The following is a 14719-nucleotide window of genomic DNA, read 5'->3' as shown; positions in this document are numbered from 1 at the left end:
CATCTGGAGCTGAGGGCCACACAACACTGTCTGCTGCTGCTTCCCCATTCAGCTCCTGGCTCACAGGCTGGCAAGGCCAAACCAAGCACCTCCCTGGTGACCAGGACACAGGTCACCAGCAGCTGGCACACCTAGCTGGCTTCCACCTCCACTGGGAGCCCTCCCAGCTGAGCAGCCACAACAGCTTCTGGGAAAGCAAAGCTGCTCCCGCAGTGGCCATGGAGAGGCAGAGCAGCCCTCCCATGCCAGCACAATGTGTCCATGGAGATTAAGAGGGACACAGGGACCCTACAGCTCCACCAGCCCACAGGCTGAGATGTGAGAGCCCAGCTCAGGCTGGGACCCACTTCCCAGTCCCCCACCCTTGGCCCAGCTCAGAAAGGCAGTGACCCCCTGGAGCAGACACTGCAGGCTCAGAGGTCTGCTGGCTCCCCAAACCCATTTGGTCCCCGAGGTGCAGCAGGGACCCTCTGTTTTCTGCACCAGTCTGAGGGTCTCATGCTGTTGGCCTCCATCAGGCAGGAGTCCAAGCAGACCACATCACAGTGAAACAAATGAACAGAAAAGAATAAATAAATAATGAAAAAAGGCAACAAATGGCTCAGCTGAGTCTTTGGCAGCTCTGGATCTGTCCCACCTGAGGCCAAGGAGATGGGAGGAGGGGAAGGTACTGGCTGGAGAGAGGTGCAGGCACAGCAGGCACTGGGCTACATCACAGCACTGCTAGGGGATGCCTCCTACCATGCTGGTGTCAGTTTTGGCTCCAAAGGAAGGGATTTCACTCTTGGGGCTGGACGGGGTTCCGGCCTCGGGCTGGATGAATCCTCTTCTGTCTATCAAACTGCAAAACAGGAGGGGAAGGATGCAAGGCAGAGGAGCTCAGGAGATGGAGCCTTGGTAGAAGCCAGAGGGCTCTCCTGTGGGAGCTGCTAACCAGAGCATCAGCTGGAGCTGCTGGGTGGCAGCTTCCTGCCCACCAGACAAACCACAGAGCTGCCTCACAAAGCCACCAAACAGCCTCCAGGCACTTAATGGCTTTGGGTCACCACAAACCCAAATGGGAGCTGGAGAAAAGCTTCACAACAGGAAAACAAGGAGAGGGGAAAGAGCTGGAGGGAAGCACTGGTGTGCCACAGCTCCCAGGGCACAGCTCAGCTCCCTGAACCCACAGCCTGACCACCTCTGCAGGCCAGCCCTGGTGCAGCACCTCCAGACCCAACACAAAGCCTGGGGGCAGAGGGCAGAGGCAGCCTGGCTGCAGCAGCTGAGGGCCTGCACTGCTGGCCTGGGGCTCTCAGCTTGTCCCAGGGCATGTGGGGATCCCTTTTTTGGGGGTGTGGATCCAGCTGGGATTTCTGTGCAGCTCTTGGTGTCACAGAGCAGCAGGGGAGGGTGTCCCAGGCTGTGCAGCTGGGGCTGCTGTGGCTCACTCTCATTCCTGGGCCTGCTCTCAAGCTTGATGGAGCTCTGGAGCAACCTGCTCTAGTTGGGGGTTGGATTAGATGACCTTCAAAGGTCCCTTCTCACCCAAACCATTCCATGATTCTGTGTCTGGAACTCATCAAGCTCAAGCTTGAGAAGCAGCAATCTCTGCAGGGGCTGGAAGCTGTTTCCTCCTCACCATGGAGGCAGAGGTGTTTGTGCTGACTCAGCCTCCCTGAGCTCTCACAAATGTCTCCCTTCCAAGGCCTCTCTCAGAGCAGGATGCAGGTCCCAGCACCCTGGGGGTCAAAGGCTCCTACCTGGGATGGAAAGGTCCACACAGCACTGCACAGCAGTTTGTGAGGATGCTCTTATGGCTGTAGGGATTGGCAAACTCTGAGCCCCTCTTACTCGACCAGGACCCTTTGATCTGAAAGACAAAGCACAAGCAGGGAGTGAGGCAGGAGAGATGTAGCAGTGGAGGAACTCCACAGCAATGGCCTGGGTTCAAATCCTTGCTGCTGGGGTGGCTGAATCCTTGCTGAAGGCTCCTCTTGCTGCAAGCCCCCTCCTCTCTTTGCTCTGACAAGCAGCACAGCTGCAGAAGGGCAGCCAAAGGAGACAGCAAAGAGCTGTTCCTGCTTCTGCCAGGGTCAGCCTTGCAGCCAGAGAGCCCCAGAGCTGGGCACCCTCAGTGCTGCACCACCTGCAGCAGCAGCCTCCTCCTCCTCGTGCTCTCTCCTAGGCTGAGAGCTCAGCAGGGCAGGGCTCCAGCTCACAGCCCTCCTGAGCTCCTCAGGCTGCACAGCCAAGCAGGGGATCCCCAGGCTGTGCTGCACTGGGAGGAAGCAGCTTCCCCATCTCCCCCCTGGGCAGCTGTTGCTGGGGCTCTGGTTTCAGAGCCCTGCTCACCCCAAGCTGGGCACACAGCAGTGGGCAGCAGATGCTGTACCTCAGGCTCCTGGCTGCAGCCAGCCATTCCCCAGGGCATTTCCTCCTTTTGTTTTTACTTCCTCTCCCCACTTGCAGCACAAAGCTGACACATGGGCAGCACAGAGAGGCAAGAGGCCTCTGCTGCTCTCAGTTCTGGGCTGCAACCTCCAGGAGCTTCACTTAGGTGGCCTGGAGCAGGTCTAAGCACAGCTCTGAACAGAACAGAAAAGTGGAAAGGGGAGGGGAAAACAGGTAAAAAAACCCAAACCACCCCAAACAAAAAAGGGCTGCAGAAGTGCTCTCTGCAGTGCCAGGAGCTGCCAGCAAGGATCCCAGAGACTCCTGGCCAGGAGAGTGTACTTTGAATCCAGGGATCAAACAGATCCTGCCCTGCTCAGGGCACTCATTTGGCCCTGGAGACTGCAGGCACCCAGGCTCGAGGTGGCTTTCAGGAGGTGTCTGTAGATGATTTGCTTCTTAGAGATGAGGAACCAACAGAGCAGGAGACCTGCCCAGGCTCTCAGGGGAAGGTTGTGGTTCTGTGAGCTGCTGAACTCACAGCACCACGTCCCAGGCTAACACCCAAAGGCACCTCTGGGGCCAGCCTGCTGGCTTTAACCTCAGAAGACCTAATTTTAAGCAAAGTCACAAACAGGCTGGAAACCCCTTTCAGACACTGCAGTGTGTGACCCCAGAGCCTGGCACTGCCAAGCACCACGTGTGGCACTGTCTCCTCCCCTGCTCAGCAACCAAAATCCACAGCCTCAACAGCCTGGGCAGGGGCTGCTGGCTCAGCAGTGCCTTACCAGAGGCAGGCAGTGCAGGCAGCACTGAGATACTGCACTGAGGCAGGCAGCCAGGAATGCCCTCCACAGCCCAGGAGGGAGCAGGGCCAGCCCTGCAGGGTGCCAGGGGGCACAGTACTCACATCTTCATTGGTCGTCAGGTTGGAGGCCACTAAGTAAGTGTGAAAACCTGAGAGGCCCAGAATAGACCAGACTGAGAAAAAGCAAATCACCAACTCCAGCACAGTGCAACACAGTCAAGGAACAGAACCACCCTGCAAGGAGAGCAGCACTGCCTGGGCAGCTCTGCCCTGTGCCTACACACCCTGGGGCCACCCCAGCATCCCAGCCAGCTTCCCATGCCCTGCCCCACTCTGCAGGCACCCAGCCAGGTACAGCCTGCCCCTGCACTTCCCTCTCCTCCTAAACTGGGAAACAAATCTGTCAGCCACCCTCAGCCCCTGGTGGTGAGCTAAAGGTCTGCCCAGTCTGGTGAAGAGATGCCTGTCCCCTGCCTGGGGACTGAACCAAGTGGTGAAAGGACACCAGGGGTGAAGGGACACCAGGGGGGCCCTGCAAAGAGCTGCATGGTCAGTGTGGCAGCACCACTGCCTGCCAGGCTGAGCAGCTGATGGCACCAGAAGGATATCTTGCAGGTGTTGTCTTCAGGGTGGTGAGGAACCCATCCCTCTGAGAGCCTGCAAAGCAGAACAGGAGAAGGAACAGCATCAGCCTGGCACCCCCAGCCAGCACTTGGCCCCCCATCAGGCAGCCACCCTGCTGCAGGCCACAGGGGTCTGCCTGAGGAACACCTGCAGCCTGCAGACAGAGCTGGGGGAGGTTTGGGGCTGCCAGGGTGAAGAGCAGCTGCACCCAGCAGCTCCCCTGCTCCGCAGAGCTAAGCCAGGCAGCAGCTCTCTCTGCAGGGAGGTGCAGGGTGAATCTGCAGGGCCCTGTGGTCTGAGACCTGACTTATTCAGGACACTTGCATGGAAAAGCCTGGGAGGAACCAGTCAGCCTCTTGCCACGCTCAGCCCAGCAGGAGGGACCCAGTGCTTCCTGTGGCCAGGAGCAGGGCACAGGGGCTGCCAGGAGCAGGGCACCGGGGCTGCCAGGAGCCCTGGTACTCACGCAGGGTGAGGTGGGTGACGACGCAGGCGAAGATGAAGGCGGTCAGGAAGGAGAGGGAGAGGATGAAGGCATAGAAGTAGCGATAGTTGCGCTTCCCCACGCAGTTGCCCACCCAGGGGCAGTGGTGATCAAACCTCTCTGAAACAAAAAGGCCATGGTGAGGACTCTTGCTGCCTTGAAACCTTATCAGAGAACCCAAACCTGAGGGCTGCACACCCAGCAGCCTGAGAGCAGCAGAAGGTCAGCAGAGCTGTGCCACCTGCCCACATGCCTGCTTTTAGCATCAAAGGGCATCAAAGGCCAAACCTTTCCTCTCACCAAACCCTGCTACACAGCAGCCTGTGACTGGTGACATCTGCCATGACTAAAAGTGAAAGACAGCAGGGGAAAGGCAGCAGCTCCTGCAGCAGCAGCCCTGGGTGTGTGCTCACAGCAGGGCTGCTGTCTTTCTGCACAGCAGCTTCCTCTGGGCAGAAAAATCGCTGTCAAAGTCACAAAAAGAAACCTCTCAAAGCACAGGACCTGCCTGAGAACCCTGGCCAGGTGCCATCCAGCACCAGGAGCAGCTGCACAAGAGGGAAACTCTCAGGGCATATCCCTAAATCAAAGGCCACCCTGCTGCCAGCTGAAGCTGTTCCAGAGCAGCCAGGCTGTGCTAGAATCCTCCCTGCCCACCCCCTACAGCTGCCTCACTGGGCTGGGCTGGAAGGGTTTTGAAGATCATCCAGTCCCAACCCCCTGCCATGAGCAGGGACACCTCCACCAGCCCAGGTTGCTCATGCAGCCTGGCCTTGAACACCTCCAGGGAGGGGGCGGCGGGGGCCGGGGCCGGGGCCGGGGCCGGGGCCGGGGCCGGGGCCGGGGTCGGGCGGCAGGGGCCGGGCGGCAGGGGGCGCTCACCCACGCAGTTGTCGCAGACGCTGCAGTGGGAGGTGCGCGGCGGCCGGAACATCCTGCAGGTGTAGCAGTACTTGAGCTTCACCACGTACTTGTTGATCACCACCTCCATGGTGCGGGCGGGAGGGCGGTATGTGGAGGTGCCCATGCTGTCTGCAAGGCAAGGAGGGCACAGTCAGACTGCTGCAGGGCAAGCCCTAGCCCTGGCTCGTCACCCCCAGCTGCCTCCTGCCAAGGGAAGGGACTGGCTCCTGCTCTCCTGCTGGGGAGGTCAGGGGATGCTCATCTCCATCATGGCAGGGGAGGACAGCGAGCACCTCTCAGCTCCTCCAGGGAGGCTTTGAGTGTGACAAAGAGTCACAGAATGGGTTGGGTTGGAAGGCACCTTAAATCTCATCCAGCTCCAACCCCCTGCCATGGGCAGGGACATCTCCACCAGCCCAGGTTGCTCAAGACCTCATCCAGCCTGGTCCCGAACACCTCCAGGGACAGGACACCCTGAGCAACCTGCTCCAGTGTCCCACCCCCCACACTATGGATTCCTGGAAGTGTCTAAGATCAGGCTGGATGAGGCCTGGCCTGGTGGGAGGTGTCCCTTCCCATGGCAGGGGATTGGAACTGGATGGTCTTCAAGGTCCCTTCCAACCCAAACCATTCCATGATCTCAGCTCTCACCGATTCGCTTCTCCAGGTCTGCAGCCTCACTGGGGGTGGCTCTGGGCAGGATCCCTGGGTCTCGGAAGCTGGTCTGCAGCAGGCAGCTGATGACGAAGAAGAAGAGGACGGCTGCAATGATGGGGATGGCCAAGGTGAGGTGACTGGCAAGGAAGGGGCAGCTGGTAAAAGAAAATACAACACCACTGTTACCCACCTTGGCTGCTGCAGTGAGCAGCTGTGACACTCTGCACTGTCCCCGCATGCTGGGGGGAAGCACTGCTGCTCTGCAGAGACCTTTGGAACAGCAAGAGCCAGCCCAGAAAACACTGGAGTGGCACTGGGAAGACCAGGCCTGTGGCACAAAGATCTTGAACCATGGAATGGGTTGGGTTGGAAAAGACCTTAAAGATCATCCAGTCCCAACCCCTTGCCATGGATAGGGACACCTCCTGCTAGCCCAGGTTGCTCAAGGCCTCATCCAATCTGGTCTTAAACACTTCCAGGGATGAGACCTCCACAACTTCTCCAGGCAACCTGCTCCAGCGCCTCACCACCCCCAGAGTAAAGAGCTTCTTCCTAATGTCCAAGGGACGCCTCCCACCAGCCCAGGTTGCTGCAGATGCCCATACAAGTCCCTGTACACAACCACTTTGCCCTCCTGGAGTCCCAGAATCACTTTTCAGCTACCCCAGAGCACGGTCACCTTCTGCAAGAGCAGCATCAAGAACACAAGGAGGAACAGCCCAGGCTCACAGGGATCAGAGCAGTGTGGCGCTGACCCCTTTTGGTCCAGCGTGGGAAGCTGAGAGGGAGCCTGGCTTGGATCCAGCACAGCTCTGCTGTCTCTGGCTGACCCCTGTGCCCTTCATCCTGTGCCAGATGTTTGGCTGGGGACACCTTCCAGCACTGACTCTGCTGTGACAAGCCACCAGGCATCCAAGCAGATGATGGCTGCTCCTGGGCTTGCTGCAGCATGGCCTGGGGCTGTGTTTGCACAGATGGGGACCTGCAGAGCAGGGCAGCTCCAGTGCTGGCAGCAGAGTGGCAGAAGGTGTCTGAGGAGCAGAGCTGTGCGTGGTGTGGAGCTGCAGAGCCTCCTGTCCCGGCTCTGCAGAGGGATTTGCTATTCTGAGCAGCACTAAGCACCCGGAGCAGAGAGCAGGCAGGAAGGCTGCTGGAACCCCGCGGGCTGGGCGGCTGCGCTGCAAGGCCGTATGAGAGGATTAAGCAACTTTTGTTTCAGCTCTGCAGCTCAGCTGCCCAGAACAAAGCAGCCACCAAGCAACAAAACCTCTCCAGCCTGAGCCCAATGCTGCTGCTGAGCCCCTGAGTCCCTGCCAGAGGGACAGAAAGGTCTCTGGAACCACTGAACTACAGAACAGGTTGGGTTGGAAGGGATCTTAAAGACCATCCAGTTCCAAACCCCTGCCATGGGCAGGGACAACTCCCACCAACCCAGGTAGCTCAAGGCCTCATCCAGCCTGAGCCTGAACACCTCCAACGAGGGGACATCCACAGCCTCCCTGGGCAGCCTCTTCCAGTGTCTCCCCACCTTCACTCTAAAGACTTTCTCCCTAAAGTCAACCTAAATCCACCCTGCTCCAGTTTCAAACCACTGTCCCCTGTCCTTAGGGGTTCTTCTCAAAAGTCCCTCCTCAGCTCTCCTATACCTCCCTTCAGGTACTGGAAGGCTGCTCTAAGGTCTCAGAGCCTTCTCTTCTCCAGAATAAACAGCCCCAACTCTCCCAGCCTGTCCTTGCAGAAGAGGTGCTCCAGCCCTCTGATCATCTTGGTGGCCTTCCCTCGACCCTCTCCAAGAGATTCTTCATGAGAGATGTGAGCTTGCTGCCACCCCTTTTGCAGGAGAATCTCTGGCCCTCACTTTCCCTCCCTTAGGCTCCAAGCAGCTGCCCTACAGAAGTGCAGTGCAGAGGCAAGAGGCATTTGCTCTGCATGCAGCAAACCCTCACCAGAACAGGCTGCTAAAATACCAACTGGGAAAGCCCCAGGGCACCTTCAAGCAAGAACGAGTGACTAGGCAAGGAGGGAGGGCACAGCAGATGTCCTCTGCCTGGCCCTGCACAAAGCAGTCCCTGTGCTGCCCGTTAGCTTCAGACACAGCAGAGAGAGCTGCCAGGGAGGTACAGAGGACAGCAGGACAGGAGCTGCTGTGGCAGGATGCTGTGACTGCCTCCCGCAGCTGCCTGCCCCTCTCAGCTCATCTGACTTTGCAGAAGCTCTAATCCCATCAGATGCCTTCATCTCCTGTCAGCAGCTCTGGGCAGCTTTGCTCTGAGGCTCGCAGGGATGATCCCAAGGCAGGCATGACCCCGAAGCTTCCCACAGCAAAACCAAGCTCCCTCCCGAGACAAAGGCAGGAGGGCAGCGGCCCTGAGAGATGGCAGCAACCCACCTCAGCTCCTCTGGGCAGCACAGGACACACCGGGGGCTCCTGGCTCTCCCCTCCCTCGGGGCACAGAAGCTTCCTAAAACAAAGGGGTCTGGGGGGGATGCAGCTCCCTCTTGCCCAGACACTGCACAATGGGGACAGAGCTGCAGTGAAGACCCCTGAGTGGAGACCCCAAAGCATTTCACCATTTCTCGAGCCCCTTTAACAGAAGCACCACTGCTGCCTCCATGGACCAAGCCCCCAGTCCTGGGGGTCTCCTGGCTGTAGTTCTGGACCAGTTCTCTCCTCGGTATCAGGAGGGGAGATTCGGGAGAGGATTCAGAGGCCAGGGAAGGATCCTGGGACGTTGTTAAACTTCTTCCCAGGGCCAGACTCAGCAAACAAGGTCCGGGGCCACCCGGCAAAGTGGAAGCCTGTGAAGCGGGTCTGGGGACCGTGCAGAGGGAGAATGCCTTGCAGGGGGCAGTGGGGAGAAGGTGAGGATATCAGGGGTCCTATGGGGGGCGCGACAGCCCACCTGCCTCCCACCATGAGGGTGCAGCTGGGATGCCAGCTACCCCAGGGCCGCCCAAAAGGAGGGGGACAAGAGTTGCTCATGAGACCCCTGCGGGATCCCATGCACGGAGCGGGGACACAGCAGAGGGACCCCCAGCACGGGGTGGGGGCAGCCACCAGACAAGCCTCAAGCACGGAGGGGAGAGGACGCCATAGGGACCCCCGGCAGGAAGGGGACACACACCCCGCGGGGACTCACACCAGAGGGCCACCCCCGGTGCCAGCAGCTCCCGGGGCGGTGCCCGCAGCCCCCCGCCCGGCAGCGCAGACTCACTCGAAGGCGAAGAAGAGGCCACTGGTGGCCAGGATGAGGCCGAGCGTGAGAACGAAGACGCCGCTGTGCCTCGCCAGCATGAGGCGGCCGCCGCAGTAGAAGCGGTTGCGGCCCGGGAACACCTCCCACTTCCGCCGGGGACGCCGGGCCGCGCTGGGCCGTTCCGAGCCGGTGGGTAACGGAGGCGGCGAAGTGACCGTACCGGGTGCCGGGACCGCTACCCCGGGCGGGATCTGCCGGTACTCGCAGTCCTTCATGGCGCTCAGCGCCCGGCCCGGCCCGGCCCGGCCCAGAGCCCCGCCCCGAGCCCCGCGACGTGTCCGCCCCGCGCCCCCTACCGGCCCCGCTCCGTCCCGCGCCCCCTGCCGGCCCCGCCGCGCCTCGCTCCGCCCCGCCGCCTCCGTGCGCGCCCCCTGCCGGCCCCGCCGGGCGCTGCGCCCTCCCGGGAGCCCATGGGTGACCCCCGACTCCCCGCCCGGTGTTTACTGGGGACGCGGCGGTGCTGACACCGCTGTCCCCACAGGTGCGGCCGCAGTCAGGTCCTGTCCCCAGCCCGGCCCCATGAGTGCCCCCAGGGCTGCCCTGAAACAAGCGCTAGGGAAGGGACCAAAGAGGACCAAGCGGCTCAGAGAGTCAGAGAGTGACAGAATCCTTCTGGTGGTAAGAGACCTTTAAGTTCATCCAACCCTCAACCCAGCGCTGCCAGGTCACCACTGAACCATGGCACACAGTCTCAAGCTGTGCCAGGGGAGGTTTAGGCTGGAGGTGAGGAGAAAGTTCTTCACAGAGAGAGTGGTTGGCCATTGGAATGTGCTGCCCAGGGAGGTAGTGGAGTCACCATCCCTGGAGGTGTTCAAGAGGGGATTGGACGTGGCACTTGGTGCCATGGTTTAGATAGTCGTGAGGTTTAGGGTGACAGGTTGGACTCGATGATCTTTGAGGTTTCTTCCAGACTTCTTGATTCTATGATTCTATGATTCCACAGCTTCGAAGGCCTTCTAGGGATGGGGACTCCACCACTGCCCTGGGCAGCACCATTACACCATGTCAGGCTTCCACAAAGAGTTTCAGTTCTGAGCACTGCTTCTGCCCCACCACCCCTCTGCACCACCGCCTCCCCTTGTTACGTCCATGGCCAGAAGTTGCAGTGCAGGATCAGTCCCAGTAGCCAGTAGGACAGGAAGAATCCAAGGAGGCATCTGCTCAGGGGGGTCATTAACCTGTAGTTCATCAGCAGCCTCACCAAGGGGTTTTCAGACATCCCTCTCCCACAGGAACCAGGAGATGAAGCTAGAAGAGACTTCTCAGAGCGAGGTGCCACAGTTTGGTCATCTGTCCCTTCGCTCTGGAGCAAGGGTTCGTGTTCCTGAAGCAGGTGAGCACAGAACCAGTACAGGATGGGAGAGGAGGAGCCAAGGAACCGAGTCAGCACCTGAGGAGGGTGGGCAAAGATCAGGTCAATTGGCCAGCAGTGCCCAGCCCAGCTCCCAAGGCACAGAGGAGCCATCTGCTGCCTCACACTGCTGGTGAAGGGGACAGGGACATGGCCCCAGGATTTATGACACTGAAACACCTTCCAGCTCCTCCTGCTCTGTGGTGTACACAGCCAAGTGGTCCCCAGGTACTGGACAACTGTCACCATCTCAATGACATCCTTGTCACCACCCAGCTCAGGGGCTGGGCACGGGCAGCAGCTTCAGGGGAGATTTGAATGTCACCATTCAATTATTTTTTACTGGGACCTCCAACCTTTGGTGCCACTCACTGTGTCCTACAGAAGACCTTCACACACTTCTGGGGTGCAGTGACAGGTTCTGGATCATTTTGCTGCCATCCATTAAGCTCAGCACAAATGACAATGACCCAGAACCCTCATCCTCCAACAGCTCAGGAGCAGGGCTTGGCCAGCCTGGCCTTAAGCACACATCAAACACCACCAAGCACCATCTGGACCCTTTGATCTCTATCTTGGTGTCCTTGCCACACTGAGCACCTGGCACCCTCTCTTCAGGAACCCTCCAGCTGAGCAGTGGAACTAAAGCTGAGCTTTGGAAACCCTCTGTAGAAGTAGCTCCAAAGAAGGAAAGGGAAAGCTTTGGGGTTGCACAACCCATGCAGCTGGAACAGCCCCAGGCTGCCCCTGTCCCTATCACCACTCCTGTGTGCTGCTGTGAAGGTCCTACCTGCACGTGCATGCAGAGGAACCCAAACAGCAGCAGGACTGTGGCGTGGACCATGTAGACGAAGACAGCAGGGCAGCAAAACCCAGCTCTGGGTTTTTCCTCTTCACTCTTTCTTCTCTCTAGACCAAGAGTCAGGCAGTGCCAGGGGTTTGCGGCGACGTAGGTCCAGGCAGCCCAGGAGCCCAGCAGGGTGACAGGCAAAGCAAGCAAGAAGTTGGGTATCTGCCTGAGCTTGAAATACCTCAGAAAGCCCACGTCCCAGTAAGAGTCTTGGATGTAGGAATAGACCACGGGGAAGCGATAGGAGCACCAAGGAGGCTTCACCCCCACCGTGGCTGCCAGGCGATAGCCTCTGTCCCGAGCCAGCTGCACCAGCGGCTGGGGAACGCTGGGCTCCGGGGCGGGACCAGCCTCACAGAACCTCAGGTAGGCATAAAACTGAAACAGCGCAAAAGGCAGGAAAATGCCAGCACACGTCAGAACCGCTGCGGACGCCAGGCTGAGGAGCTGCTTCCACAACGGAGGGAGCTGCCTTAGGGGTCTCGGCCCCGCCTGCAGCCGGAGGGCAAAGCTCTTCCCGCGGGAGTAGAGGAAGAAGCCTGCGTTCAGCACCCCGTTGGCTCGCACCCCGGAGGCCAGGCAGAAGAGCATTCCGCTGTGCCAGCCGTGCCCCCGCTCCAGCTGCCACATGGCACCGAAGGCCAGGCAGGCAAACATGCTCTCCGAGTAGGCAGCGGCCAGGAACACGCTGGCAGGGCTGAGCGAGAAGAGCAGCGCCGCCAGGAATGCCTCCCTGCGGCGCCGCAGCACGGCTCGGCCCAGCTCGTAGAGCGCAGCGGCGGCCAGCACGGAGCAGAGGGAGCTGAGCAGCGCCGCGGCCAGCAGCAGGAGGCTGCGAGCCCGCAGCAGGCGCCCCAGGGGCCACAGCAGCCCCCCGGCCACGGCGCGCAGGCTCAGGGGGTAGAGCGGCAGGAAGGCGAAGTTGTGCTCGAACAGGTACCCGCGCTCCGCGATGAAGAGGAAATGCTCCGCGTCCCAGCGCGACAGACCCCCCAGCAGCCGCTCCACCACCGCGTCCCACGGGCCAGCCTCTGCCAGCCGCGGCGGAGAGAAGGCATCCGCGGCGTGATCCGGGATCAGGAGGTTAAAGAGAGCCTGGAGAGAGAAGGGAGGGTGGAAGGTCAGCAGAGATCCTCTTGGAACCTACCGAGGACTGCAAGCAGGAGGAGAAATCCTGAGCTTCAAAGGGGAGAAGAGGGAAGGGAAGGGAAGGGAAGGGAAGGGAAGGGAAGGGAAGGGAAGGGAAGGGAAGGGAAGGGAAGGGAAGGGAAGGGAAGGGAAGGGAAGGGAAGGGAAGGGAAGGGAAGGGAAGGGAAGGGAAGGGAAGGGAAGGGAAGGGAAGGGAAGGGAAGGGAAGGGAAGGGAAGGGAAGGGAAGGGAAGGGAAGGGAAGGGAAGGGAAGGGAAGGGAAGGGAAGGGAAGGGAAGGGAAGGGAAGGGAAGGGAGAAGATGTAATTCCAAAGGAAAAGATGTTTAAAACCCCCAAGCTCCAGAGCCAAGTTTTGTACTCAACCAACGCAGGCTGGGACGAGTCCCCCTGCCATGAATTCAGCATTGGCAGGGAAAGGAGAAGAGGCAAAGACTGAACAAATTGAGACTAAAAGCTCCCCAGAGCTGCTGCCTGGCCATGAACTTCACATCTGCTGCGTGCAGGCCGCTGGCATTTCTGACACCAAGGCTTTCAGGGGCTGCCACCACTGCCAGCTGTCTGCTGCTGAGCAGCCTCCCCAGGCTGGTGCTGCTTCAGGAGGGCCATGGCTGCAGATGGACTCTTTGTTGATGGTCTCAGCACACAGAGAGGATGGCTCTGGAAATGAGACCTGGGAGGAGTATGCAGCAGGAGATTGTTGCTCCTCCTAGAATCACAGAATTGCTTAGATTGGAAGAGACCTTTCAGGTCACCCAGTCCAGCCATGAACTGCCAGGGCACCACCAAACCATGGCCCTCAGCACCACACCTGCATGACTCTGAAACTCCTCCAGGGATGAAGACACCACCACTGCCCTGGGCAGCCCGGGCCAGGGCTTGACAACCCTTTTAGAGAAGAAATTGTTCCTCATGTCCAACCTAAACCTCCCCTGGTGCAACTTGAGGCCATTTCCTCTTGTCCTATTGTTTGTTCCTTGGGAGAAGAGACCAACTTCTACCTGGCTCCAGCCTCCTCTCAGGGAGCTGTAGAGAGCAATGAGGTCTCCTCCAGCCTCCTTTTCTCCAGGCTGAACACCCCCAGCTCCCTCAGCTGCTCCTCCCCAGCCCTGTTCTCCAGTCCCTTCACTCCTCTCATCCCCTCTCCTGCCCATAAACAGCCTCCAGCCTCTGGTGCTGCCAAAGCAGCCTCCTACACCAGCAGCGTGCCGGCAGGGGCACTGCAGTTTCACTGCCTGGATTCAGCTGGCCTGTGGTTCTCCAAAGGTTCTCTGGTCAAGCAGAAACACCCAGCTCTTGGTGCCCAAGGTAATGCTGAAGAGAGGCCATGGGGCAGCAGATAACAGCCCCTGCAGCATCCTTGCCTTGGGAACCAGAGACTTGCCTGCAGCAGAAGGGTCACAGCTCTGCAGCGCAGCGCAAACCACACCACCTCCTGGAGGCAGGGGTCTTGCCAGCTCCACAGCTCCATTCTCAGCTTGAAGGTTGCCTCAGTAGGTCACTGATGCCTGGGAAGTTCTCCCTTCAGCTCTGGAAACCTGAATTGATAAAGGGAGAGCACAAACAGAAAGGTATTTGGGTGTTCAAGCAGCCTGCAGACATGGTGCTCAGGGACATGGTTTAGTGCTTTCCCTGCAGTGCTGGCTCCAAGGTTGGGCTGCATGAGCTTGGAGGTCTCTGAGGTCTCTTCCAGCCAGATTCTGTGATTCTGCATTTCTGGTGTCAGCTATGTTTGTAAATTCATGGAATGGGTTGGGTTGGAAAGAACATTTAGAGGTCATCCAGTCCAACCCCCTGCAGCCAGCAGGGACATCCCAGGCCTCTCCTGACCCCTCCATGGATCACAGACATCATCCCCAGGATGTGACATTCCACTGCTCCAAGCTCACCACCTGCATCTCTCCAGTGCTTTGGCAGGGGCCCAGCTCTCTGGAGGGAGGGCATCTGCCCCTCAAGTGAGCTGCATATGCTGAGGTGGCTCCTGTCCACCTCCTCCCTGCAAACCTCACCTGCAGGACTGAAATCTCTCTGTGGAGCCTCGCTGCTCTCTCCTCTGTGTATCCCAGATTGAGGTTGTGGCACCAGCTATGAAAACCACTGGCCCAGAGCCACCAAGGGCAGGCAGTAGCTGCTCTGCAGCTCCCTGAGGTAACACAGCCCTGCTGCTGGCTCCCCAGCCACCAACTGCTTCTCAGCTGAGCACCAGGAGACCCACAGCTAGGTCTCAGTGACACCACATCCTTGCCCTGCTTCCCACCTGCCATC

The 14719-nt window shown here is 59.4% G+C and overlaps 2 protein-coding genes across 2 annotated transcripts; both read right to left on the bottom strand.

Annotated features, from left to right (window-relative positions):
- Window positions 1–212: 212 nt before the first annotated feature.
- Window positions 213–9321, bottom strand: ZDHHC18 (zinc finger DHHC-type palmitoyltransferase 18). Its single transcript, XM_054395260.1, has 8 exons — window positions 9065–9321; window positions 5844–6004; window positions 5172–5321; window positions 4272–4409; window positions 3790–3838; window positions 3284–3386; window positions 1743–1852; window positions 213–841 (listed from the first exon to the last, which is right to left on the bottom strand). The coding sequence occupies exons 1-8, from the start codon at window positions 9319–9321 to the stop codon at window positions 724–726; spliced, it is 1086 nt and encodes a 361-aa protein (XP_054251235.1). The 3' UTR covers window positions 213–723.
- An 863-nt stretch (window positions 9322–10184) lies between these two features.
- On the bottom strand, window positions 10185–13925 carry PIGV (phosphatidylinositol glycan anchor biosynthesis class V). Its single transcript, XM_054395441.1, has 3 exons — window positions 13839–13925; window positions 11248–12402; window positions 10185–10496 (listed from the first exon to the last, which is right to left on the bottom strand). The coding sequence occupies exons 1-3, from the start codon at window positions 13923–13925 to the stop codon at window positions 10188–10190; spliced, it is 1551 nt and encodes a 516-aa protein (XP_054251416.1). The 3' UTR covers window positions 10185–10187.
- Window positions 13926–14719: the final 794 nt, after the last annotated feature.

This window comes from Indicator indicator, chromosome 33, assembly GCF_027791375.1.
Source record: "Indicator indicator isolate 239-I01 chromosome 33, UM_Iind_1.1, whole genome shotgun sequence".
Taxonomy (NCBI): domain Eukaryota; kingdom Metazoa; phylum Chordata; class Aves; order Piciformes; family Indicatoridae; genus Indicator; species Indicator indicator.
This window is presented reverse-complemented; position numbering and strand designations above follow the sequence as displayed.

Bases quoted from the DNA above. Each gene is read 5' to 3' on its own strand.
- ZDHHC18 (XM_054395260.1), bottom strand. From the start codon at position 9,321: ATGAAGGACTGCGAGTACCGGCAGATCCCGCCCGGGGTAGCGGTCCCG. The intron at 3,839-4,271 runs GTGAGTACCAGG...TCTGCTTTGCAG, and splicing joins CGTCACCCACCTCACCCTGC to GCTCTCAGAGGGATGGGTTC. The intron at 3,387-3,789 runs ATATCCTTCTGG...ACTGTGTTGCAC, and splicing joins CTGAAGACAACACCTGCAAG to TGTGCTGGAGTTGGTGATTT.
- PIGV (XM_054395441.1), bottom strand. From the start codon at position 13,925: ATGGAGCTGTGGAGCTGGCAAGACCCCTGCCTCCAGGAGGTGGTGTGG. The intron at 12,403-13,838 runs GCAAGTCTCTGG...TTCTCTCTCCAG, and splicing joins CTGTGACCCTTCTGCTGCAG to GCTCTCTTTAACCTCCTGAT. The intron at 10,497-11,247 runs GTAGGACCTTCA...CACCCTCCTCAG, and splicing joins TCCTCTGCATGCACGTGCAG to GTGCTGACTCGGTTCCTTGG.